This window comes from Bidens hawaiensis, unplaced genomic scaffold, assembly GCF_021521415.1.
Source record: "Bidens hawaiensis isolate Kalapana, Puna unplaced genomic scaffold, B.hawaiensis_p1.1 tig00029921_1, whole genome shotgun sequence".
In the NCBI taxonomy this organism is placed as follows: domain Eukaryota; kingdom Viridiplantae; phylum Streptophyta; class Magnoliopsida; order Asterales; family Asteraceae; genus Bidens; species Bidens hawaiensis.
In genome coordinates, this window is record NW_027494978.1 from 213,017 (window position 1) to 240,398 (window position 27,382).

The 27,382-nt window shown below is 43.6% G+C and overlaps 1 protein-coding gene across 1 annotated transcript; it reads left to right on the top strand.

Annotated features, from left to right (window-relative positions):
* Positions 1-27,382, top strand: LOC143579726 (uncharacterized). The gene is made up of 2 exons (XM_077062950.1): positions 1-45; positions 26,118-27,382. The coding sequence occupies exons 1-2, from the start codon at positions 1-3 to the stop codon at positions 27,231-27,233; spliced, it is 1,161 nt and encodes a 386-aa protein (XP_076919065.1). The 3' UTR covers positions 27,234-27,382.

Below are 27,382 nucleotides of genomic sequence, written 5' to 3' on the forward strand. Positions count from 1 at the left end.
ATGGGATCTGTGAAGCTAACATTTAAAAGGGTTTCAGTGAATTTGGTTAAAAGTATACCTTACCTGGTGGTGGGTTTTGGTGGCTGTGGAGGCTCGCCGGAGAGACGGTGGTGATGATAGTGTATGAACGGAAGAGAGAGAGAGAGATATTTTTGCATTTATATTATTCTTTTATTTTTTAAAATGTTTTTTTTAATAAGTGGGTAAAATGACCAAATTACCCTCACGTGCAAGGCATATGGCCAGACATAACGATAAAAACTAACTGGGTTAGGGCTAAAGGACAAACAGTGTAACATTTGGAAACGTAAAGTATAAAATATGTTACTTTTAAAGATAAAGAAAAACCATTGAAATTTAGTACAAACATAAAAGATAATTTCTGTAATTCTATTTTTTTTTTTTGTTTTTTAGACTAGGACAATGGGATTAGTTGATAGACAATTAAAGCTATGTTTTTTTGAAAGTTTTTAGGTCTGACCATATCTTCGTGATGAACCCGCTAGCCATTTCTAATACTAAGATATTATGTTTGCTCGATTTAATTATCTTTATTTTCGTAATAAAATGATCAAACAAAAATTTTCATATTTTTGCTGGTTTTATACACATCTTAGACCTTTTTATATTTATATGACATTTGAATTATATAAAGGTCAATTATTTTAATTCATCTTGAATCGAATTTCTAAAAGACGTGTTGTTTTAAATCATTTTTGATTGAGTTAAGGATCATTCTCGTGCTCGTTCTTTTATGGATCTCTAAGTTAACTTAAATCCTGTGTCTTTTTGCAACTACCATAACATTAAATTAGTCCATAACATAGTCTATGTCTTGTTCTTTAATTATTGTAATTTTGATATACACATGAGAGCTCAATGCTCAATGCACTTTGTTCTGTGCTACATAATAAATACGAAAATGATGTTTATCCAATATAGCTTTGTATTGATTTTTAATAGTCAAAATTGATAAAGTTAAATCTTATATTGTGATATTTTTTCTACAACAATGGAAAAATGAAAAGAAAAAGGGAACTTCTTGACTTTATATCTCTAGTCTTTGTCAAACGCTTGTCACTTTGGACCCCAATTGTCAACTTGAAAAAAAAAGGGATGTATATAATAAATGAGGGAGAACATGTTTTTCAATAGTCTAATTTGGAGGGATTATGATTTCAATTGGTAATTGAAGAGGTAGGTCCCAGCAGAACCCAGTTGGTCCCGCAAGACTCACCTTAAACAGGGACGTCTGCGCAAAGACCATCTGCTCCCGCAGGACCCACCATGCTCATAGAACCTTACGCGCAGTACGCAAGCTGTACACGCAGGGAAAGCCTCCCAATGGTGAAGTACCCCGCCTGTTCCCGCAGTTGCGGATACAAGCCATCAGGGAAGGCTACCCGCGGACAGCAGGGCTACACGCACAAGACAATAGATACTTCAGTAGTCACATGAAGGAATGAGCAAGGCGGGAACAATCCCGCCTAAATGAGCCAGTCTGTACGATTCTGAAAGATCTTCTGTACTATACCTACCAAGGTATGGATAGGACAGACGATCTGACCAGAACAACCCATGAGCCAATCACAGGGTGACAGCTCACCGACAACAGTGCGAGAAGGAGCACCCTCTAGTACTGTTTGTCACTATTAGCCGCTGCCTACTCACCAACCCTTACTGTAGGGCGTGCGCAGCCTACAGTTGGTGAAATAGTGTTACTGTTGGCCGTAACCTATTCACCAACCAGCATGGCCTGCGTATAATCCACAGTAGGTAGGACGTGCATAATCTACAGTTGGAGGAATAGTGCAGCCGACATAGTTACTGTTGGCCGTAATCTATCCACCAACCAGTATGGCCTGTGTATAGTCCACTGTTGGTAGAACAGGAATACTATTCAGCCGGCTGTACCTTCTAGGAAACCTACCTTCGGCTATAAATACTCCAACATCTTGGAATGGTAAGATCATCTGCTATCCAGTTATCTAGCAATCTCTTAATATACACTTATATTCAGAGCAACCTAGTCTGATTCTCACGCCGGAGGGTGGTCACAAGGAGGAACCCCCCCTTCTCAGTGACGAGCTTACGGTGTTTGTTTTGCAGGTCTCCTGAAGAACAGCCTTCTCAGCTAGACCTCATCCGTGGGAAACATTACTTAACCCCAGATTATCTATAATCTGTACAGGGTCACTTAGTGTTTCTTCATTGGCGCCATCCGTGTATAAAAGCTAGAACTATTTTAGTTTTTTCACAATTTCTGAAGAAATGGTTAACGTTACTCCGGTTCAAAGGCCAGTAACCGACCAAGAAACCCCGGTAACAACCCCAGCAACTGGGGGGAACACCGGCGGTTATACAATCCTTACGAACACTACCCCGACTACCCAAGCCGGGGCAAGTGGAGTAAATATTCCATTGGGGTTCTCCGATACCCAACTGGAAAAACGAACGAAGGTTCCTCGCCAAACACTAGATCAAGTGAAGGCGTGGGCCGAAGCACGGCAAAGAGAATTCCAAGCCGAATTGGACGAACGCTTGCGTTCAGTTCAACAGGCTGACGAATTCGCCAGTACTCGCCAACACCTCAATATGAGCAGTGACTGCGAGTACTCAGACGACGAGTTGGAGTCCGACACCGACGCGAACCCTCGCCATAAGGCGAAAGGGAAGCGTAAGGAAACGGACGTCCAACCAAAAAGGAATTTTGGGGAAGCCTTTAAACCAATCGTGGAGAGAAACCCGCGTGACTTTTCCAAAACCTTTAGACCAACTGCTACAAATGCAGGGAAGTCAAAGTTCGCAAGGGACATTGCGGAAGCAATCGCCCCGAGAAGTGCCAAACAAATGTCCAACATTGGCACTTACGATGGTCTATCCGACCCAGACGACCATTTGAACAGGTTCATTGCGGGGGCTACCGTCAGCAACTGGACGGAACCCACGTGGTGCTACATGTTCCAGATGACTCTGGTCGGAGCGGCCAGGGCATGGTTCGATCGTTTACCGATCCACCACATATATGACTAGGCGGACTTTCAGAACAAGTTCAGCCAGCATTTCAGCCAACAGAGGAAGTACACTGAAGAGCAGTGGACGATCCTTAACTGCGTGAGAGAGGAGGATGAATCTCTACTAGACTTCATCACTCGCTTCAACTCCAAAAAGCTTAGTCTCGGCAACATAAGTGAAGATCTGGTTCGCGCCGCCTTCATCCAAGGCGCCGAATACCCAGAACTTATCCGCACATTGACGGGTAAGGATGGCATGCCATCAACTTGGGATGCCATCATGACGGCGGCAAAGCGCTTTGCCGAGACGGAAAAGCAACTGGGAAGAGATCTTCCCCAGAGTACACACCTCTACACGCAGAGGACCAGAGAGAACAATGTCCGGATCGCCCGGCAGAACAAAAAGAGGAGGCTAGGTATTTGGCAGTCAAGGGTAAACTTTGACACCTCATCCAGCTCTCGCCCTCTTGTTGGCGGAAGGGACAACACACACCCTTCAAACCGAAAACACCGGTGGACGCCACTCACGAAGAGCGTCACGGAGATATTTGCCACGGAAAAATTGCCATGGCCTAAAGCCCCATTGATCCGGCAGAAACCTAATGCGGATCAAAGCAAATCCTGTGATTTCCACGGGACAAAGGGTCATGGTACTGAAGAGTGCACATCCTTGAAGGATATTATTGAGACATTTGTTAAGGACGGAAGGCTTGCACATCTTGTGGCATCGATCAGGAAGGGAGGAAGGAATGACAACCGGTACAGAGGTAACGGACGAAAGCCCGTCGATATCAGCATCAACATGGTTCATGGCAAGGTCAGAGGAAGAAAAAGACGGGTGGCAGAACCATGCGCGTGGAAGGAAGCTGAGGTGCGCTTCCCGCGAGTGCCAGGAGGCCCCAGCAAAGAAGGCCCCATCGTCATCAGAAGCCAGCTGGGGCACTACATCACTTCACGCACTCTTGCTGACAACGGCGCTTCGTCGACAGTGATGTACAGACAGTTCTTTGATAAGCTGGATGATGAAGACAAAGAACGCTTGGAAACGGTCTACGCTTCAATGGAAGGGTTTGACGGAAGTACAGAAACACCCCTGGGTATCCTATCTTTCCCCGTTACTCTTACTGATGGGAATCATTCACGCACAGAAGACGTGGATTTTGTCGTAATGAAAAAGCCATATCATACGTACGACATCCTATTCGGAAGAGACGGGATGGCAAGATTCAACGCCGTGGTATCTTCAGTCCATGGCATGATGGGATGGCCAACAGCTGAGGGTGTAGCAATGATCTCTGGCATTCCCCAGGTATGCATTGCATCTGTTTCATCTAAACCCAAACCGAAAAAGGCTAAACCAACCATCACTGAACCAGAAAAATGGGCCTTCAATGGCAAATACCCCGACCAGGCCGTTACCATTGGACCAACAATCGTTGATCCCACCCGCACCTTACTCAAACGCTTACTGCAGAAAAACGCTGACATCTTTGCGTGGGCACCAGCTGACATGACTGGTGTACCCCGAAGTAAGGCGGAGCATAAGCTCAAATGCGATCCGGCTGTTACGCCAATCGTACAAAAGCGCAGAGTAATGGGGCCTGAACAAACTAACGCGTGTAGAACCCAAGTCAAGGAACTCCTTGACGCAGGCATCGTACGCGTTAGTAGATATCAAACATGGGTTGCAAATCCCGTAATGGTACCGAAGAATGACAAACAATGGCGCATGTGCATAGATTTCAAAGATTTGAACAAAGCATGCCCCAAAGATTGTTATCCGTTACCAGAAATTGATCTCAAAGTGGATTCGTTGGCACCATTCCGCCTTAAATGCTTCTTGGATGCGTATAAGGGGTACCACCAAATCCACATGGCCATTGATGACCAGGACAAAACCGCATTTCGGACGCCCGATGGTACATTTTGTTATAAAATGATGCCATTCGGACTTAGGAATGCAGGGTCCACGTACCAACGTCTAATGGACAAAGAGTTTCATGCCCAAATCGGGAGAAACTTGGAAGTCTATATGGATGATTTGGTCATCAAAAGCCTCGAGCCTGAGGCGATGTTGAAAGACATTGAAGAAACTTTCAACACGCTCCGAAAGATAAACATGAAGCTCAACCCGAGCAAGTGTTCATTTGGGATGGAAGAAGGGAAGTTCTTGGGAGTCATTGTTACTAAAGATGGCTTTAGAGCGAACCCTGAAAAGGTCGAAGCCATTGTTAAAATGGAATCACCTACCACCATCAAACAGGCTCAGACACTGAATGGACGACTAGTCGCACTTAATCGCTTCTTGGCAAACCATGCAAATAAGTCGTTTCCTTTCGTGTCAACATTGAGAAACTGCTTGAAGAAAACGCACTTCCGCTGGACACCAGAAGCGGAAGCAGCTTTTCAGGAGATTCGGTCACGCCTGATCGAACTCCCAACACTTACAGCACCACAAGCGGGAGAGGAGTTAATCCTATACCTTTCCGCAACAGATAGAGCAACCGGGGCAGTCCAGCTAGTAGAACGAAAGGGCATCCAGATGCCAATCTATTATGTTAGCCGTGTACTAACAGACGTAGAAACCCGGTACTCTACCCTCGAAAAATTAGTCTTAGCACTTATACATGCTTCACGCAGGTTAAGACGATATTTCCAGGGCCACCCAATCACCATTCTCACCAACTTCAAACTCTCAAACGTTCTAGGCAAACCCGAATTATCGGGACGTCTAGCCAAATGGGCAATTGAATTGGGAGAATATGCAATTAAGTACAAGCCAAGACCAGCCATAAAAGGCCAGGTCCTGGCCGATTTTATTGCAGAAGTCCCCGCTTCGCGGGAGAAAGAGTGCCAGGAGGAGGCTCAACCCTCCCCAGCACAGGACGTCAATGATGTCTGGCGACTCTATACTGATGGAGCAGCCAGTAACGAGGGTTCAGGCGCAGGGTTAAAATTAACCAACCCAGCGGGCCAAGAATATACTTACGCTATTCGGCTGGACTTTCCAAGTACGAATAACGAAGCCGAATATGAAGCATTCTTGGCCGGTTTGAGAATTGCGCGTAAGATGGGAGTGAAAAACTTGGAAGCCCACGTGGATTCCATGCTGGTGGCCAACAAAATAAATGGAACATAAACGGCTGTGAACGACACCATGGCCCTGTACCTCGCCCAGGCAAAAACCCTTATGCGTGATTTTAGTGATTGTAAAGTCATACATGTCAAGCGCAGCGAAAACAAATCTGCGGATGCGTTAAGCAAGCTTGCATCACTAGCCTTCACCCACCTGGGAAAGGACATCCGCATTGAACTCCTCGAAGCGCCATCAGTCCCGCACAAGGAAATTTGTGTCATCCAAACCAGTACAGAAACGTGGATGACACCAATAATAAATTACCTTGCAGCAGGAATACTACCAGAGTCAAAAACACAGGCAAGAAAACTACGCTGTAAAGCACTGAATTATCAACTCGTCAATGACATCCTTTACAGACGTAACTTTCTTGGCCCACTCTTGAGATGCGTGGACAACCAAGATGCCAACTACCTCCTAAGGGAAGTACACGAAGGCATCTGTGGGGTACACGCAGGTCCCCGCGCTGTTGTAGCCAAGCTAAACAACGCGGGATACTTTTGGCCGGGGATGCATACGGATGCACTGGCATACATCAGAAAATGCAGGTCTTGCCAGCTTTACGCACCTAACACGCATCGCCCGAAAAATGAACTGGTTCCAGTCACTTCTTCGTGGCCATTTCAGAAGTGGGCCATCGATGTGACAGGCCCATTTCCTACAGCAGCAGGAAATGTTCAGTTCCTAGTGGTAGCCATCGACTACTTCACCAAGTGGATAGAAGCAAAACCTTTAGCCCAAACAACCGCAAAGCATATCAAAAAATTTATTTGGGAATTTATAATTTGTCGTTTTGGACTTCCACAGAATTTGGTGAGCGATAACGGCACCAACTTTGCTGACAAAAAGCTACAACAGTGGCTAAAAGAACTTCAAATCACCCACACCTTTACCTCAGTGGCACACCCGCAAGGAAATGGTGAGGTGGAAAGAGCAAATAAAAGCATCGTCGAAGGCATAAAGAAAAGACTCTTGAAACACAGATCCGGCTGGGTGGACGAGCTTCCGCACGTCCTTTGGGCAAACAGAACGTTGAAGAAGGCCAGTACGGGAGAAACCCCGTTCAGCCTCACTTATGGCACTGAAGCCATGGTCCCGGTCGAAATTGGTCTACCCTCACCAAGGGTCTTGAGTCAGCCAGAAGACAATGATGCGGAAAGACGGTTGGATCTTATGCTAACCGAGGAACGCAGAGACTTAGCCGCAGTGCGTGAAGAGAACTACAAACGACAAATGCAAAAGTACTACAACACGCGGGTAAAACTCTGCAACTTCAAGGAAGGAGACTACATACTGCGTAACAACGAGGCTTCGAACCAAGAACGCCCAGGAAAGTTGGCCCCGATCTGGGAAGGGCCATACGTTATCAAACAGGTTCTGGGAAAGGGCCCATACCGGCTCGAAAGGCTCGATGGCACTCCCATCCCAAGAACATGGAATGGAGCTCAATTACGCAAATGTTATATGTAGATCAATTCCAAAACTTGTAAAGAAAAGGCCAAGAGCCACTTCTAATGGAAATGATTCTCCTTTCATAATGTGTTTACCTTTATCCTTATGAACTCCCCACTGGTGCCGGTATTTACCGCATAAATGAGGAGAAGTAAGTCGTTGCGTGTGGAAGGCGGCAAAACCCGCATAAACACAACGTTAAAAATAAGGGAAACCTACACGCAGGTATGATGTAAGTAAAGTTTAGCCATCTTTGTAAGTGCAAGTGACGGTCTTATCCGCACAATCACAAATAAGGAAGCAAAACTTCAAACTATCATCTACCACGTTCAAAGGTTATCCTAAAAAAAAAAAAAAAAAATACTTAGAAATAAGGATAAGGAAAACCTACACGCAGGTCAGGTATGGGTAAAGTTTAGCCATCCTACCAAGTGCAAGTGACGGTTCAACCCGCACAATCACGAAAGAGGAAGCAAAACTTTAACCCACTATCAACCACGTTCAAAGGTTAACTTATCCTAAATACTTAGAAATTTCGAGGAAAAATGAGGAAAACCTACACGCAGGTCAGATGAAGGTTAAAGTTTAGCCATCCTACCAAGTGCAAGTGACGGTTCTACCCGCACAATCACGAAGGAGGAAGCGAAACTTTAACCCATCATCAACCACGTTCAACAGGTTAACTTATTCTAAAAAACTTGGAAAATTGCTAACTTAAACTAAGTCATGAGCTTATAAAGCAAGGAATCCAAAGAAGGAAATAACAATCTTATCCGCAAAAAGATTTATATTTCAATGATATATTACAAGAATGGCCGGGTTACTACCCGCCTGAAAGAGTAAATCTATACAAGTCTATCTTAGCAATGGAAAGGGATCTTCAGGGTCAAGCTTCAGGGCCGCTTCCACTTGGACCCGCTCCGTCAGAAGAACGGGGTGGTTCGAGGAAAGCTTTGAGGACAGCTAACCCATCATCAGCAACAGCTACTTCGTCCACCTTTTCCACCACTGGATGCGGGAAGGCGGCGTATTGGTTCAATGCTTGGTCGTAAATGGCTTCGGTATCCACATCGAACAAAGGGAAGTTGGAAGGCGGGACGCCTTTCTCAACAAACCCTAGACCAAGCAAGAAGCCGGCCTTTTCCCCATCCTCATGAGAAGCGTTGAGGGCTGCGCTCATAGCATCATCGTAAGAGGTCTCTGAAAAGACCCGACGCACAACCTACAAAGAAAAAATACAAAGTATTAGAACCTTTTCTCTTACAGAGAAAAGCGTGAGGACAAAGCTAAACATACCTGAGGCAACGCTTCTCGAAGAAGCCATTGGAGGGCAGCTTGAGCTTCGTTATGGGCGCGTTCGGCTTCGCTCTTGTTAAGGTTGGCAAGTAAAACTTCCTTTGCGGCAGCCTCTTCGACGCCCTTAAGCTTCCGCTCGGTGTGGTCAAGGACCCCCCTCTGGTCCAGGATTTCCTGGAGTTTCTTGGCATCTTCCATTGCCAAGGCATCATGAGCGCGTTGGAGAGCCTCTAATTTGGCCTTGAGCTCCTCATTCTCCACACGCAAAGGCTCAGCAACGGCTTCAGCCTTGCCAGCCCTCTCGGTTGCGTTTCGCGCAGTCTCCCTGGCCAGCCGAAGCTGTTCATTCACAGCTTGGGCAGCCTTGGAGCGGGCCTCGAGTCGCGCCTGAACTTCAACCTCGAGGGCCTTGAAGGCCTTCTCCTTGTCGGCGGCAGCTGCCGCCAGCTGTTGGTTCTCCTCCCGAAGAGCACGCGCCTCAGATACGTCCTTGGCGAGAGCTGCTTTCAACTTGTCGTTTTCACGACAAAGCAGCTCGACGCGCGGCTGCATCCGGGCCTGGAGAACCCGAAGCTCATTGGTTAGCCTACCCTCCTGGTAGCTAACCATGGCTTCCCCCAACGCACCCGGTGGAGCAGCGTGGCGAGCCCAGTCCACGCACTCCACAGGTGTGCGAAGGGTTGTTCCTCGGCGAATGTTCCATCGTGGAACATACACTTCATTGGAATCCGACACTGCAAAAGAAACAAAAGCAGTAAGGAAAAGATGATAAAAAACATAAGGGAAAAAGAAAGGAACCCTACGCACCTGTAGGGTCAATGACAGGCCGATAGCCGCCAAACCCATCACCTGAACCTAAAGGAAATCCATCCAACAGGTCAGGCAGACGGGAAGGTGGCAAAGATCGGCGGGAAGCCCTGCGCGTACCTGATGGTCCGGCCGTCGGTGCCGGTGGCGCGGGCATGGTGGCAGCCGCCGTGGTCGCCGTTGTGGTCGCCGCCGCGGTCGCCGCCTCATCAGCAGCAGTAACCGCCGGCTCCGTGAAGGATGCTGTAAAAATCGCACTCACGGCCGGCGGTGACGTCATCTCGGCCGGAACAGTTGGCTCAAAGGAATGAGCAACTGGACCAGCGGATGAAGGCGCAGGAGCCTGGGTCGATGCCTCAGGAAGGCTGACCGAGCCTACCGTCATTGGCGGGGAGGTACTCCCCTGCGTTTCACCCCGGAGTGCGTCAACATCCACGCCTGCATAAAGAAGAAAGTGTTAGATAAATTTATGAAGTAATAAATCTACAAAGACAACTATGATTGTACTTACGGGTTTTCTTGACCCTGAACGTACGGACGGGCGGGGAGGAACCCGATGGAGCCGGCCTCTTGGTACCGGTCACCGTCGTCTTCGTCGGTTCTCCGGAGGTAACGGTCGTAGTCTCCGGAGCAGTGGTCCTCTCACCACCGGGCTTCCCCGCCACCTCTTCACTATCTGACTCCGAGTCAGATAGAACCACCGGACCAGCCGTGGAGGCCTTCTCCTTCCCTTTCCCGCCGGCAGCAGCTTTCTTCTTCCGCACCAGTGGAGGAGCATCTGAAGATTCCTCAGAAGAAGACAGGTCAAGAATTCCAACAGCGGGTACAGCATTGAGGGATTGAGGAAAGAATATCGCCTTACCTGGCCGCCGGTGGCTCAGGATCTCGTGGCCCAGCGGATAGACCTCCACAAAACGATCCGCCGTTTGCTCCAGGATGGGCAACTCGCCCTCGTCCAGAGCACGAGTACCCATCCGCGCGGGACCGTCGGTTTCCCGCGGGAACAGAAGCGACTCCAAATTATTTCCCTCTGAAAGAAAAGAAACAGTTAGAAGACAAACTTGTATCAAAAAGAAAGACAAGACATACCATAGGGAATAGAGTTCAAACCGTATTCGAGAAGGATGGGAACCTGAGACGCATCTTTCCACACCCGGCTCATCCCTAACATAACCATCCCGGATTCCGCAAACCGGTAAACCGGAGATTGGATCCGGGATATCTTCGAAAACCATTCCGCCTCCTGGTAGTTGGGGGCGTGAAGGCTCGGTATCGCTTGGCCATTTTTAAACTTCATGGCAAGGGGGATGGCGCGGGCAGAAATGTAGAAGAATTCCTGCTTCCACGCGCGAAGACTGCGCTCGGTGTCGCAAATCTTCAGACCCTTAATGCGGGTCGTCAGGGTGTACCACCCCTGGATGCACCTCCAGGTATAGAAGGTCATCAGGCGGTCCACATGGGGCTCGATGCCCAAAATCCGGCACACCTACTCAAAATGGCGAATCTTGGCGATCGCCATGGGGTGCAGCTCGGTCAAATGAACACCGTGCCTCTCAAGGACACGGTAAACAAATTTTGTCAATGGGAATCTAAGATTCCCATAGACAAAAAACGCAACATAAACCCCGATCTTGCCTCTGGGGGCATCGTACACGGTCTGGTGGGATTCAGGAAACTCAGGCTCGAGGGGATCGAGCATGAACTTCCTGACAACATACCGGTACTGATCGCCGGGCAGAGCACACTGGCACTCGCCAGCAGTACTCCTGTCGTCGGCCACAGCTTCAGCATCACGTGAAGACATCTTGCAGAGGAAGAAGAAAACGATTTCGAGAGAATGCTCGATTAAATAAAGGAGTATTCGCCGGAAATCGCCTTAAAGATGAAGAGAAGAGTGGAAAGTGTGAATTGCAAATAACCCTCTCCCCCTTTATATAGTAATCGCAATTAATGCGGTGAATTTAATGCGGAGGAGAGAGAAATCGAAGGTGCAATGAAACTATGACACGTGGCAAAAAGCAAGCTGGCAACAGCTGTTGACAGGACGCGTGCCAGTAATTTCGCGGCCACGTGCCCGAAAAATCGTGCCCACGCGCCTGAAAAAGCGACTGGAATGACCATGTTCTGTCACGTCACCATAACTTCCTGCACGTCCTGACACAGTCAGAAGAAACCGTCGCACGACGTTTCAGATGTCTGGACTGTTCTTATCCTTACCAACCTTTCGAATTTCAAAATTCAAAATTCAAAAAGATTCAAAAGTAAGCGGGAAAATACCCCTTACCTTGGCAACCAAGTAACCATAAGACGGATGCGGGTACAGTGTTAAGGCAAAACCCTTCACATACCTAGCACCCGCAGGGAATTGACGCCAGAGGTACCTTGAAAGTAAAGTAACTGTAAGACGAGCGCGGGTACAGTGTCAAGGCAAAACCCTTCACATACCTAGCGCTCCGCAGGGAATTGAAACCAAGAAGGATCTTTTGGGCAATGCTTGTGGAAACGGAAATAACATCCCCGCATAGCGGGAACGTCGAGAAATACATTGTTTTGAGGCTCCAGGATGGAATTGGTGGTTTAAACATAATTGATCACTATGTTCAAAACCACTAAAACCTCAAGGAGAATCCACACAAGTGAGACTCAACGCTCCTGACTTGCGAGAAGGTTACATACCTACCCGCATCATACCCAAAGATCAAGCAAAAAAATCGGGAATTTTTGCAAGTGACATTAGGAAATCCGCGGGAAGAATCCCCACGGAGAACCTTAAAACTAAAAACCTTTTCAAAACCCCTTGCTTAAAGTCCAAAAGTTCACCTCACTTTATTGAACATTCATGAGAAGAACATTGGACTGGGGGGACTTGAAGAGGTAGGTCCCAGCAGAACCCAGTTGGTCCCGCAAGACTCACCTTAAACAGGGACGTCTGCGCAAAGACCATCTGCTCCCGCAGGACCCACCATGCTCATAGAACCTTACGCGCAGTACGCAAGCTGTACACGCAGGGAAAGCCTCCCAATGGTGAAGTACCCCGCCTGTTCCCGCAGTTGCGGATACAAGCCATCAGGGAAGGCTACCCGCGGACAGCAGGGCTACACGCACAAGACAATAGATACTTCAGTAGTCACATGAAGGAATGAGCAAGGCGGGAACAATCCCGCCTAAATGAGCCAGTCTGTACGATTCTGAAAGATCTTCTGTACTATACCTACCAAGGTATGGATAGGACAGACGATCTGACCAGAACAACCCATGAGCCAATCACAGGGTGACAGCTCACCGACAACAGTGCGAGGAGGAGCACCCTCTAGTACTGTTTGTCACTATTAGCCGCTGCCTACTCACCAACCCTTACTGTAGGGCGTGCGCAGCCTACAGTTGGTGAAATAGTGTTACTGTTGGCCGTAACCTATTCACCAACCAGCATGGCCTGCGTATAATCCACAGTAGGTAGGACGTGCATAATCTACAGTTGGAGGAATAGTGCAGCCGACATAGTTACTGTTGGCCGTAATCTATCCACCAACCAGTATGGCCTGTGTATAGTCCACTGTTGGTAGAACAGGAATACTATTCAGCCGGCTGTACCTTCTAGGAAACCTACCTTCGGCTATAAATACTCCAACATCTTGGAATGGTAAGATCATCTGCTATCCAGTTATCTAGCAATCTCTTAATATACACTTATATTCAGAGCAACCTAGTCTGATTCTCACGCCGGAGGGTGGTCACAAGGAGGAACCCCCCCCCCTTCTCAGTGACGAGCTTACGGTGTTTGTTTTGCAGGTCTCCTGAAGAACAGCCTTCTCAGCTAGACCTCATCCGTGGGAAACATTACTTAACCCCCAGATTATCTATAATCTGTACAGGGTCACTTAGTGTTTCTTCAGTAATTAAATTATTATTATGAAAATACCTATTAATATTGTTATTTGAAAGTTTGTGTAATTTTCCATCACTATATAAATAATCTACACACACATGGAACCTAATAAATAACAAGGAATGTTTAGTTGTGATGTAGTTTGGTCTTGGGAAGGCTAGACCCGGGTTCGAGTCCCCTGAGCCGGTTCAATCTCCTTTTGTTTTAATAACTTTGCTCATTTTATAATTTTAGTCTCTTGCGTATAACCGGTTAACTAAATCTCTCACAAACTTGAATTAGTTAAGTTTGATTCTTAAATAAAGTTAAGGTGTATTGGTTTTATTAATTCCAACTATCATCTTTCGGTCGTTGCCGGTTCCAACTAACGAATTGGCCGATAACAGTCCCACATTATATTTGTTCGCAACAGTCCGTGACTAACTGAATGCTAGCGCCGTTAGTTGCGGGTCTCCGGAAAACTCAGACTCTTTGTCTCAAATATCTTTGCAACTTTAGATCGGACCTTTAAGAACTCTTTTTTCTAGTAAAAGCCTAATTATTGAGGTTGTCGGAACCCTAGAATCTTCTTCGGAATCGTTTGATGGTGCTCAAGTGGTGATGGTTGGTTGATGGTGAGTCAGTTAGTGGTGGTGGTGGTGGTAGTGGTGCTCAGGTGAGTTTCCCGGCAAAAATTGTGACTTTTCCTTCAAAAAGCGTTTTTCCAGCGACCTGCAACTAACGGCGTTAACATTCTGTTAGTTGTGGGACGTTGAGAACAAGTGTCATAAAAGGTGAAATCGTTATCAGCCAATTCGTTAGTTGGGACCAACGACGACCAAAAGATGATAGTTGAAATTGATAAAAAAAACCAATACACCTAAAATTAATTTACTTTCTATAAGAATTACCAAAATAAATCGAACCAATATGTCAAATTCCCACCATGTTCTCTTTGTGATGCCTGAGTTTAATAGTACCTAGTTATCTATATTACATTCAGGATCTATCGCATCTTAAAATTTACTTAGTATTGCATTTAATGCTAATTGTATAGACTTAATGCATACGGTAAGAGTTTAGAGGGGCACAACCGATTTAGAGATAGTCAATTGAATATTAACTAATCCACTTCAGTCATCTTCTCGATCCTCTAATCGAGTGTTTTCTTCACTAGCAGTTTCCTTAAACGGGTAGAATAATCAATTCAACGTATCACTAGATAAAGGTAGTGATCACCTTTCACAACACTCTTGTCACGAGATAGTGTATATTTACATTCAAACACTCGGTGTCAATCGGATAATTAATCAGTTCATGACTTCATCATAAAAGCCCCAGTAGAAACCCTTTTGATAACAAAATCATTGAAAACAATAGGATACAACACACATAGCAAACAGAAGAACGAAAATTTCTATAGCTTATAGTTGCTTTATTTGAGATGTGAATTCTATTTCTTGAATTGAAATTTTATTGATTTTAGTTTAATTTACTTTGAATATGTTGATGTGCAATTTTCCTGCATTAAGAGAGATTATGTAGATATGCGTTGATAGTAAAGATAACTTAACGAACTTGATGTGTGTGTGGTTTAATGTTTTTGGTATAATTTTACGGCTCCGTCGCAACGTACGGGTTACAAATATTAGTTGTAATATAATGAACGAAAGTATTGAGATTAAAACGTTACAGATGAAAATGTGGACTAATGTCAATGTCACAAAATGAGAATAAATTCTAAATAAGTATAAATAATTAATTAAATTAAAATATAAACCTATTTAACACCTATATTGATCACTAATCAAATGGCATAGAATATCTTGACAATTATTGGAACAACAACAAAGTGATGCACCTACCTCACACTATCTTAGATGATGTTAGAATTTCTAAATCCAAACACTTTTTCATCATTCAAAAAAAACTTAATGTACATGTTCTTTTCTATATGTATTTTCTGTTATACATCTATATCTATATATCTATATTTATATGAAGGTTTAAATAAGTAAAAAAAAGCATTATATATTTTACTTTGGTTTTAAGTTGACTCGATATCTAGACGAGCCTTTATAATTTGTTTTGATAAGAATTCAAGATCGTCTCCTGATCTAAAAAGTTTAATATTTATGGAATTAGTGAAACTGAATCAAATCAAGTTCGTATTAGAATTTGAAAAATCAATCTGAATTCTAGAAACTGGATTCGGTTTGAGTTTGGCTTAATTCAAACAAACAAGTTATGAAAATCTAGTTAATAAAAAATAAATAAAAATACATACTTAGAATTTATTAATTAAAACTAAATATAATATTTTTTTAGTCACAAATTATTTTTATATATAACACCAACCGAGCTAAATCTGGATAATGGGTAAGCGAGCAACAAGCTGCGCCGTTATCCCCTTTTGAATCGCAAAGTCTATTCTACTAAATATAAATCCTTGGTTCCTCGGGCTCTACGAGTCACTGTGGACCACCTTCTGCACCTGCTCCAAAAAGCGAACCGCCTCGGGAGCTAGGGATCCGAATATATAATTAAAATTCGGATATTCACTTATTAGGGACGGATATATTAAAATCAAAGATCCAGATTTAATTCAAAAACCTAATATAAAATTATGTGTGGATGCTAACTTAATTGAAATTAAGATGTTTCCATGCTCTCTTCTTTGTGTTAAAACAATGCAATCTTTAATAAAAATACATAATGTATGAAAAAAAGCTAATACAAATTCAATCAGTTTTTTTAGTGGATTACTAGAGTTTGACTGTTTAGCATGTAAATATTAAAGAAGAGAGCATGGAAATATTTATGAAACTTGTCCAATAGTTTAATAATTTATTGCAAAAGGAATGTCCATATAACTTACTTGACTAGGGGTGATTATTGCAATTAAGCCAACTAGGTAGGTGATTTATGTAGCAAACCCAAATGTTAAGCATTGGATACTATAGGTCAATTATGCTATTTGTTGATTGTTTTGAGTGAGAGCGAATATGCTAATTTCAAAGCGAATAAAAATTTCTAATTTCGTTGATTTTCAACGTCTAAACGCATGTCACGTTGGGTTATATATTAGATTTTCACCGATCATCAAACACTTATTTTCTGTCTAATTTTATGTCCACATTCAAAGTCCATTTTAAAAAAAATATGATATGTATATATAACACTATTTATATATGCATGTAAGAGAGGGATTCACATCAACATTCCCCTTGTATCCAAAATTCCTAACATCATCTCTTTATCTGGAACCAGACGAGCACATCAAATGGATCATCCGACCACTTAGCGTCCCCCTTTACCACATACGCCATCTACTTTGTGCATTGGAGAAACACAACTTATAATTATACCATAACAATATTGGTATGATACAAGTATAGGCATTCGCGGACCCAAAAAAATAAATTTCATGCGCTTTTGAAAGAAGGTTGTTCGTTGTAAACTAGGTAGGGGGTTTCCATCTCACGCTTACTCTATTTTTGAACCACTGATACTTTGTTTCTAAATCCACCTAACTCGTCTATTGCGGGGTTTGAACCCTCGACCTCCAAAGAACGGAGCACCTATTAGGCTATTACATGCGTCAAGTACCATTGGGCATTGCTTTCAAGCGTCATTTCGATTAGTTATGATATGATAGCAAAATCAAAATTTCATCAACTCCAAACCTAAATATGTAGGGTTTTGGAAACATACTTCAAAAATGTTTCGATCTAAAGAAAGTAAAAAGAGAAATGTGAAAGATTCAAATGAACTGCTTTATTGTGAAGGAGGGGCCGACCGAAACATACATTTTAGGGCATGATTTGGTATTTCAATAGCAAATTGGATTGGCATCGTTATGTTTAAGAAAACATTTGGATGGTAAGAAGTATTAACCCCATCAAAACGGTAAGGTTAGAGTTCTGCAATGTGCATGTTGAATGATTTTAACGTGTCTGTTAAAAGAAAAAGATAACTTTAACGTGTCATTAACTTGAAAAACATTCCACCGACAAAAGTATCGAAAAACAAATAAAAGAACTCTAGGGGTCCCATGTGAGCAGTTTCAAAACTTGGTGGGCCTCATTGACAATACCAACTCTGTCTGGGCCTAAGTGAACAAACAAGGGTGTGGTCCCCACTATCCTAGGCTGCATTGAGCTCCCACCCACGTCATCACATGCGTATCTGTGGGTCCGTTACAATACTAGTAACACCAAGTAAATAATTTGGTAACTTATATTATTTATTATTTTAACATAAATTTTAGCATAAAGTTGCTTTTGTTCATGATTATTTTCTTAAGTTTAACAACCTACAAATTTTTTAAGAACCACGACACATTATGATTATTAATAATTTAATGTTCACATAATGAACGAAGTAATGGTTGCTAATTATATATCAAAGATTACGTTTACTACAAGAAGTATATGTGTAACTTGCCGTTCACTATATTAAAATTGAAGTTTAAAGAATATGGTTTTTTTTATCAGAAAGGTTTAAAAATAAATAATTGAACAAATTCTAATTATGTGTTTGTTAACAGAAATTAGTATACGTTTTAATGGCAATAATCGAGTATTACTTGGTTTAAAAACTTCTTAAAAAAATAATTAAAATACATGGATGTGTTAGGGTGTTGGGGGTGGTAGCGGGTATCACAGTTTTAGCGAGAACACCATAGCCACCCCTCAATTCTCCTTTCTCGGTTGTGAAATGCAGGTGATACAATCTGAAGACTAACCATGGACGAAGCTTAGTGCCGGCTATGGGTGGCCCTGAACCCGTGTTTTTTTACACAATAGTGTAAATTTACCCGTTTTCTGCTCGAAAATTTGTATACGTAATATATATCTACCTGTTTCTGACAGAAATTTGAACCTGGCCCCACCTCGTTAACGTTTTTTTGTAAATACATTTTGAGTCTCTCCCCTCCCGACAAAATTGTCCAAGCTTCGCCACTGAGACCAACTTTTACAATTTCCCAGCTTTTGTAATTTTCAAAGATTTCTTTGCAACTTGTCTAATTAGGGAATTTAACAACCTTATTTATATTTGATTAACAAATTAAATAAATAAATTAATTAAGGTGATTGAAATAAGTAACGCCTCTTACCCTCTTAGGGTAGTTCAGGGTAAACTTAAGTGAAAGCGCATGATTGGTGAGGTTTTAGAGTAGTTTAAAAAAGTGAAAAAAACAAAACAAAACACCCCACACCATTAGTGTTTGCACTATTATTACCTAATCCGGTTGGTTACTATGATAATTATTTATGTAAGTAGTGTTTGGTATATATAACAATTAGTCTGAAATGAAATTGACCACTATGAGAGGAATGAAAATAAAAACATGGTTTTAATTTGTTAATGAAATAGAGTCACATATTACACAATAAAATCTCATTCACTCCATAGACGTCATAACCATCCATCCATAATCCTCTCCCTACTTGTTTTTTCATTCCATTCTCTTTTAACCTACTTGCTCAAGACGACAACCATCTTATCATAGACCGAACAACACCGGACATAATAAAAAATTAATAATGATCAATTTCATTCTCCAGCATTACATTACTCTATACCAAAAAAGACCCATAAAACGTTTTTGTATTGTAAGAAAATAAATTCTAAATACTAGAAACCTTTAAAGTTATTAATGATTAAAAATATATAAATAAAGATAAAATATTATAAAGTAGGAGGCAACTTATAAAAATGGGGACACACGAATGCACAAGCTAGCTTTCACACACTACACTCTACAAAAGAAAAGAAAACCCATATTTGTTTTCAAGGGACAACAACTACATAATATTATCTTTCATAGTTTTAACGTTATTAATATTAATAATAATAATATCTTTGTTCTCACTTCTCTAGCTTCATTGCCTGCTGCAGATTTCCGGTATAAAAAATCTAACCAAGCATTTGCCTTTGATACATTTGGTTTTATGGCTGCAGAGGCTGTGAAATTTTTTAGTAGGGTTCAGCGCGTCGTACACGGAACCTCTTCAGCTTCTGGGTCCCAAAGCTTCGTTTTTAGCAGGATTGGCTTTGCTGTTCAAAAGGGGGTTGCGGCGCAGCTTGTTGCCCGTTTGCCTGCCACTTTATTGTAATCGTTTTATAGTAAATTATATAAAACTTCGATTGTGATGGATTCAGAAAGAAAAAAAAAAAGGCAAGTAATCACCCAACTTTTTATTTAATTTTTGTATATTTCAACTTTCTTGATTTCTTGTTTTAATTTTCAGTGATTGAAATTACTTTTGCTCATCAAAATTGATGATTAAGTAGTTATAATTAGTTATAATTCATGAATTTGCTCAATATATGCTGTTTTGTGAAGTCTTTTTATGCAAAAGGTTGTGACTTTACTCAGATTCCTCTGTTTCTTGATCTTTAAAAATCAATATTTGTTCCAAAAAACCTGCAAAAGTTGATTATTTTCAGTTGAAAATTATGAATTTTCCCAATATTTGTTCAAAATCTTCATAAAGTTTTTTTTTTAAATATTTTTTATGCAAAAGTGTGTTACTTTACTTAACTTCCTCTGTTTCTTGATCTTTATAAATCAATATTTGTTCAAAAAAACCTGCAAAAATGATTATTTTCAGGTAAAGTTTATGACTTTTCCCAATATTTGTTCAAAATCTTCATAAAGATGTTGGTTTTTTTTTTATTTTATTTTTTTTTTTTTTGTAAAACCTTTATATGCAAAAGTGTGTAACTTTACTCAAATTCCTCTGTTTCTTGATCTTTATAAATCAATATTTATTCACAAAAACCTTCAAAATTGATTATTTTCAGTTAAAGTTCATGTTTTTTCCCAATATTTGTTCAAAATCTTCATACTTTATTTATTTATTTTTTTGGGGCTTTTTGTAAAATGTGTATATGCAAAAGTGTGTGGCTTTACTCAAATTCCTGTGTTTCTTGATCTTTATATCAATATTTATCCACAAAAAACTGAAAATAGATTATTATTAATTATAAATTATAAACTTTTGCCCAAGATATAATCTTTATAAATGTGCTTTTTTTTTGTGTTGTTTCTGAAATCTTTATATGCAAAAGTGTGTAACTTGAGTCAAATTCTACTGTTTCTTGATCAATATTTATTCGTAAAGTTAATAATCTAAAGTTCTTGCTGCATAATAATATCTTTAAAACTTGCAGAGGCTTTCATGGAATCCCCTCAATCTGTTGTGTCACTGAAGAGGTAGGTCCCAGCAGAGCCCAGTTGGACCCACAGACTCACCTTGAAAAGGGACGTCTGCGCAGTTCAACCATCAAGACTCCTTAACGGACGTCTGCGCGGTTGAACCCGCAAGACTAAACTAAAGGAACGTCTGCGCAGAAACCAACTGGATCAGCAGGACCCACCACGCTCAGAGACGTGACGTCCTCACGTGCGGTACGCAAGCTGTCCCCGCAGGAAACGCCTACCAATGGTTTTCAGGTACTCCGCCTGTTCCCGCAGTTACGGATACCGGCCATCAGGGAAGGCCACCCGCGCAGCATGGCTACACGCACAAGGCTTAACTCTCATAATAATTCAGCAGTCACCTGAAGAAGGAATGAGCAAGCCGGGAACATTCCCGCACAAAGGCGGGAGGGGGAATACTCCCGCCCAAATGAGCCAGTCCGTACGATACTGAGGATCTTTTACTGTACCTGACGAGGTATGGGCAAAAGATCTGTCCAAAGATACGACAGCTCATTGACAACAGTATGGCGAGCAGCATGCTCTTGTACTGTATGTCACTATTAGCCGCTACCTACTCACCAACTCCTGACATACCACGTGCCTAGCCTGTAGTTGGTGAAAAAGGAATAGTACACATCAGGCCTGGTCACTATCAGCCACTGCCTACTCACCAACTACCAGCATGGCACGTGCGTAGGCCACTGTTGGTGGAACAGGAACACTATTCAACAGGCCACACCTCCTTGGAAACCTACCTCCGGCTATAAATACCACAAATGGTATGACCATCTGATCTCAACATATCTTATCATATTATACCTGATATCTGTTCTAGCAATCTCTTAATATACATTTATATTTAAAGAGCAATCTAGTCTGATTCTCACGCCGGAGGGTGGTCAAAAGGAGGAACCCCCCCCCCCCTTCTCAGTGACAAGCTCACGGTGTCTGTTTTGCAGGTTATCAGAAGAACCATCTTCTCCGGGTCTAACCCCTCGTGGGAAACATCTATCTAACCCCCAGGTTACCCGTAATCTGCCCGGGGTCCGGTTAGTGTTTCTTCATTGGCGCCATCCGTGCATAAAGCTAGAACTTCATTTCTTTTCAGTTTTTTCAAACTACTGGAAAGATGGTTAAAGAAATTCCGGTAACCACAACCCCAGCTACTGGGGGGAATACCGGCTACACAGTCTTTACAAACACTACCCCGGTTACCCAAGCCGGGGCAAGTGAAGTAAATTTTACGAACACTACCCCAGTTACCCAAGCTGGGGCAAGTGCAGTAAATAATCGCTCACTGGGATTCACCGATACCCAGTTAGAGAAATGAACAAGACTCCCCCGCCAAACACTCGATGAATTTAAGGCATGGGCGGAGGCACGTCAGAAGGAATTCCAAGCTGATTTGGACGAACGCTTGCGTTCCGTCCAACAGGCTGACGAATTCGAAGAATACTTGGACGATGACTCGGAGGAATCCGACTCCGACGCGAACCCTCGCCATAGGGCAAAAGGGAAGCGTAAGGAAACGGACTCCCAACCGAGAAGGCATTTTGGAGAAGCCTTCAAACCAAAAAACACAGGTGGAAGTCCACGTGACTTCTCCAAAACATTCAGACCAAACGTTGCAAATGCGGGAACGTCCAAATTTGCAAGGGACATTGCGGAAGCAATTGCCCCAAAAAGTGCCAAACAAATGTCCAGCATTGGCACATATGATGGTATATCTGACCCAGATGATCATTTGAACAGATTCATAGCGGGGGCAATCGTCAGTAGTTGGACGGAACCTACGTGGTGTTACATGTTCCAAATGACGCTTGTTGGGGCTGCTATAGCGTGGTTCGATCGTCTACCGGTCAACCACATCTACAACTGGGCAGACTTCCAACAGAAGTTTAGCCAACACTTCAGCCAGCAAAGAAAGTATACCGAGGAGCAATGGACAATCCTCAAATGCATTCGAGAGGAAGATGAATCTTTGCTAGACTTCATCACTCGCTTCAACTCGAAGAAGCTAAGTCTGGGTAACATTAGCGAAGATCTTGTTCGCGCTGCTTTTATTCAGGGCGCGAACGACCCAGAGCTTATCCGCACCTTAACGGGTAAAGATGGCATGCCATCCACATGGGATGCCATCATGACAGCAGCTAAACGCTTTGCGGAAACGGAGAAGCAACTGGGTAGAGATCTCCCACAGAGCACAAACCTCTACACCCAGAAAACAAGGGAAGACAACGTCCTTACCGCCCGATTAAACAAAAAGCGAAAGCTAGGCATTTGGCAGTCAAGGGTAAACTTTGACACCTCATCCGGCTTGCAACATCGGTTAGGCGGAAGGGGTAACGTACAGTCGAACCAGAACTCCAGATGGACGCCGCTCACCAAAAGCGTCACCGAGATATTCGCCACTGAGGAGCTCCCATGGCCAAAGCCTCCAATGATCCGACATCGTCCCAATGCTGATCGGAGCAAATACTGTGACTTTCACAGGACAAAAGGCCACAACACTGAAGAATGCACAGACGTAAAGGACATGGTCGAAGCATTTGTCAGAGATGGGACGCTCGCGCACCTCGTGGCGCAATGAACGCTGAGCAGGCTGATGCGTGTAGAACCCCAGCTGGGGAAAACACGAATAAAAATTCCAGCTTCAATGTGGAGACTACATGCTGCGTAAAGAACGAGATCCCGAACCAGGTGCGTATCGGCTCGATGACACTCCCATCCCAACAACATGGAAGGGAGCTCAATTACACAGTTTGCATGTAGATCAATTCCAAATTTGTAAAGAAAATGCCCAGAGCCACTTTTAATGGAAATGATTCTCTTTAGAACATTGACGCTGATGATTTTATACTTGTAAACTTTCCACACGGATATGCCGGTCTTCACCGCATAATTACGAGGAAAGTCGTTGCGTGGGGAAGGCGGAAAAACCCGCATAAACCCAAAAAACGGCAAACCTTCACGCAGGTCAGTTGAAGGGGAAAAGTTCAGTCATCCCACTAAATGAAAGTGCCGGTCTATCCGCATGAATCATGATAAAGGAAACTGAACACTAACCTATTGACAACCGCGCGTCGAACGGTTAAATTATTCAAAAAAGAGAATCTCAACAAAAGGATGAGGAAAACCTACACGCAGGTCAGGTATAGGTAAAGTTTAGCCATCCTACTAAGTTCAAGTGACGGTCCTACCCGCACAATCACGAAAGGAAGCAAAACTTCACACATATTCTGTCACATTCAAAGGTTAACTTATCCAAAACACTGGGAAAATTGCTAAAATAAACTAAAATATGCATGCGCAATTCATATAACGTTTATAACGCAAGTCTCAAAGATTCAAAAGTAAGCGGGAATATACCCCTTACCTTGGCAACCAAGTAACTATAAGACGGGTGCGGGTACAGTGTCAAGGCAAAACCCTTCACATACTTAGCACCCGCAGGGAATTGAAGCCAAAAATACCTCGGCAACCAAATAACTATAAGACGGGTGCGGGTACAGTGTTAAGGCAAAACCCTTCACATACCTAGCACCTGCAGGGAATTGACGCCAGGAATACCTCGGCAACCAAGTAACTATAAGACGGGTGCGGGTACAGTGTTAAGGCAAAACCCTTCACATACCTAGCACCTGCAGGGAATTGACGCCAGGAATACCTTGGGAGTAAAGTAACTATAAGACGGGTGTGGGTACAGTGTCAAGGCGAAACCCTTCACATACCTAGCACTCCGCAGGGAAATGAAACCAAGAAGGATCTTCTGGGCCATGCTTGCGCAAACGGGAATAACATCCCCGCATAGCGGGAACGTCGAGAACTAGATTGTTTGAAACTTCAAGATGGAATTGGTGGTTTTAACATAATTGATCACTATGTTCAAAACTACCAAAACCTCATGGAGAATCTACACAAGAGGTACTCAACGCTCCTGACTTGCGAGGAGGTTACAGACCTACCCGCATCATACCCAAAGATCAAGCAGAACAGTGGGAAATTCTGCGTGACATTAGGACTTCCGTGGGAAGAATCCCCAAGGAAAACCTTAAAACTAAACCCTTTTCAAAAACCCTTTGCTTAAGTCCAAAAGTTCACCTCACTTTATTAAACATTCATGAGTAGAACATTGGACTGGGGGGACTTGAAGAGGTAGGTCCCAGCAGAGCCCAGTTGGACCCACAGACTCACCTTGAAAAGGGACGTCTGCGCAGTTCAACCCGCAAGACTCCTTAACGGACGTCTGCGCGGTTGAACCCGCAAGACTAAACTAAAGGAACGTCTGCGCAGAAACCAACTGGATCAGCAGGACCCACCACGCTCAGAGACGTGACGTCCTCACGTGCGGTACGCAAGCTGTCCCCGCAGGAAACGCCTACCAATGGTTTTCAGGTACTCCGCCTGTTCCCGCAGTTACGGATACCGGCCATCAGGGAAGGCCACCCGCGCAGCATGGCTACACGCACAAGGCTTAACTCTCATAATAATTCAGCAGTCACCTGAAGAAGGAATGAGCAAGCCGGGAACATTCCCGCACAAAGGCGGGAGGGGGAATACTACCGCCCAAATGAGCCAGTCCGTACGATACTGAGGATCTTTTACTGTACCTGACGAGGTATGGGCAAAAGATCTGTCCAAAGATACGACAGCTCATTGACAACAGTATGGCGAGCAGCATGCTCTTGTACTGTATGTCACTATTAGCCGTTACCTACTCACCAACTCCTGACATACCACGTGCCTAGCCTGTAGTTGGTGAAAAAGGAATAGTACACAGCAGGCCTGGTCACTATCAGCCGCTGCCTACTCACCAACTACCAGCATGGCACGTGCGTAGGCCACTGTTGGTGGAACAGGAACACTATTCAGCAGGCCACACCTCCTTGGAAACCTACCTCCGGCTATAAATACCACAAATGGTATGACCATCTGATCTCAACATATCTTATCATATTATACCTGATATCTGCTCTAGCAATCTCTTAATATACATTTATATTTAAAGAGCAATCTAGTCTGATTCTCACGCCGGAGGGTGGTCAAAAGGAGGAACCCCCCCCCTTCTCAGTGACAAGCTCACGGTGTCTGTTTTGCAGGTTATCAGAAGAACCATCTTCTCTGGGTCTAACCCCTCGTGGGAAACATCTATCTAACCCCCAGGTTACCCGTAATCTGCCCGGGGTCCGGTTAGTGTTTCTTCATTGGAGGGTGGTCACAAGGAGGAACCCCCCCTTCTCAGTGACAAGCTCACGGTGTCTGTTTTGCAGGTTATCAGAAGAACCATCTTCTCCGGGTCTAACCCCTCGTGGGAAACATCTATCTAACCCCCAGGTTACCCGTAATCTGCCCGGGGTCCGGTTAGTGTTTCTTCAGTCACCATTCAAGACCTCATCCGTGTACCCCGAACCCGAAAAACAACTCTATTGTTTAACGAAAAACCCGACAAAGAAGCCCGAACCCGAATCGGGTCTCGGTGTTCTTGAAGTTCACATTCATCAAGCTAGAAATATTCAAAACATATGCATATACCACAAACAAGATGTTTATGCCAAAATATGCATCACTAGCCACCCCAAAAAGGCGGTCACCACTCAAACCGTCAATGGCGGTGGCCAAAATCCGGTCTTTAACGAAACCCTTCGAATCAATGTTCCTGAAATTGATTCTTGTTCACTCAAAGTTGAAATCTTTATGTTGAGTAGAGTTAGAAATTATCTTGAAGATCAACTTTTAGGATTTTGTTTAATCCCTTTATCCGAAATCGTCATTAAAAACGGAAAGTTCGAAAACGAGTTCTGCTTATCGTCCACCGATTTGTTCCACTCGCCGTCTGGTTTCGTCGACTTGTCGTTAACGTACACCGGAGCTACCCCTGACGTTATTACGATCCCACCGCCACCTGCCGCCAACGGTGCGGTTACCGACTCGGAGCTAGCCGAACTCGACAAAATCGAGTTCCCGGACCCGAAGATCTTGACCGAAAACCATATGATGGTGACCGAGTATTACGGTTTGAGCTCGGAAAGCGAAGATCAAACCGAGCCCGTTACTGAAACCGTTGAGCCCGTTAAGCCCGTTGGGCCCGTTGAAAGCCCGAAGCCCGAGTTCCCACCGACGAGTGTCTCAACGAATGAATCTCAATGTGCAAATCACGAGTCGGGTAAAAACAGTGAACCCGAGAGTGACTCGGTGAGCAAGGGCCCGGTGAAGAAACCCGTGGTGTCGGTTTTGACCAACTTTGACCAAAAAGTTGTGCAACAAGACTTTGTGGATTTGTACATGAAGAGTATGCAACAGTTTACCGAGTCATTGGCGAAGATGATGCTTCCGTTGGATGTTGAGAAAGAGAGTCCGGGTCCGGGTTCTGGGAAGTCGGACTCAGACCCAAAGGTTCAGACACCGAACGGGTCGGGTCGGGTGTTTTACGGGAGCCGGGCTTTCTTTTAAAGTTGTTTGTGATTTAAATGTGACAAGTTAGGGTTTAGAATAAGAAGACCCATGATTAATACTCTTTTAGTTTATGTATGAATGTATGTATTGATCCATGTGTTTTAACCTCTTGTGTTTATGGAGTTTAATCTTTGTTTCACTGCTAA

Bases quoted from the DNA above. Each gene is read 5' to 3' on its own strand.
- LOC143579726 (XM_077062950.1), top strand. From the start codon at position 1: ATGGGATCTGTGAAGCTAACATTTAAAAGGGTTTCAGTGAATTTG. The intron at 46-26,117 runs GTTAAAAGTATA...TCTAACCCCCAG, and splicing joins AAAGGGTTTCAGTGAATTTG to GTTACCCGTAATCTGCCCGG.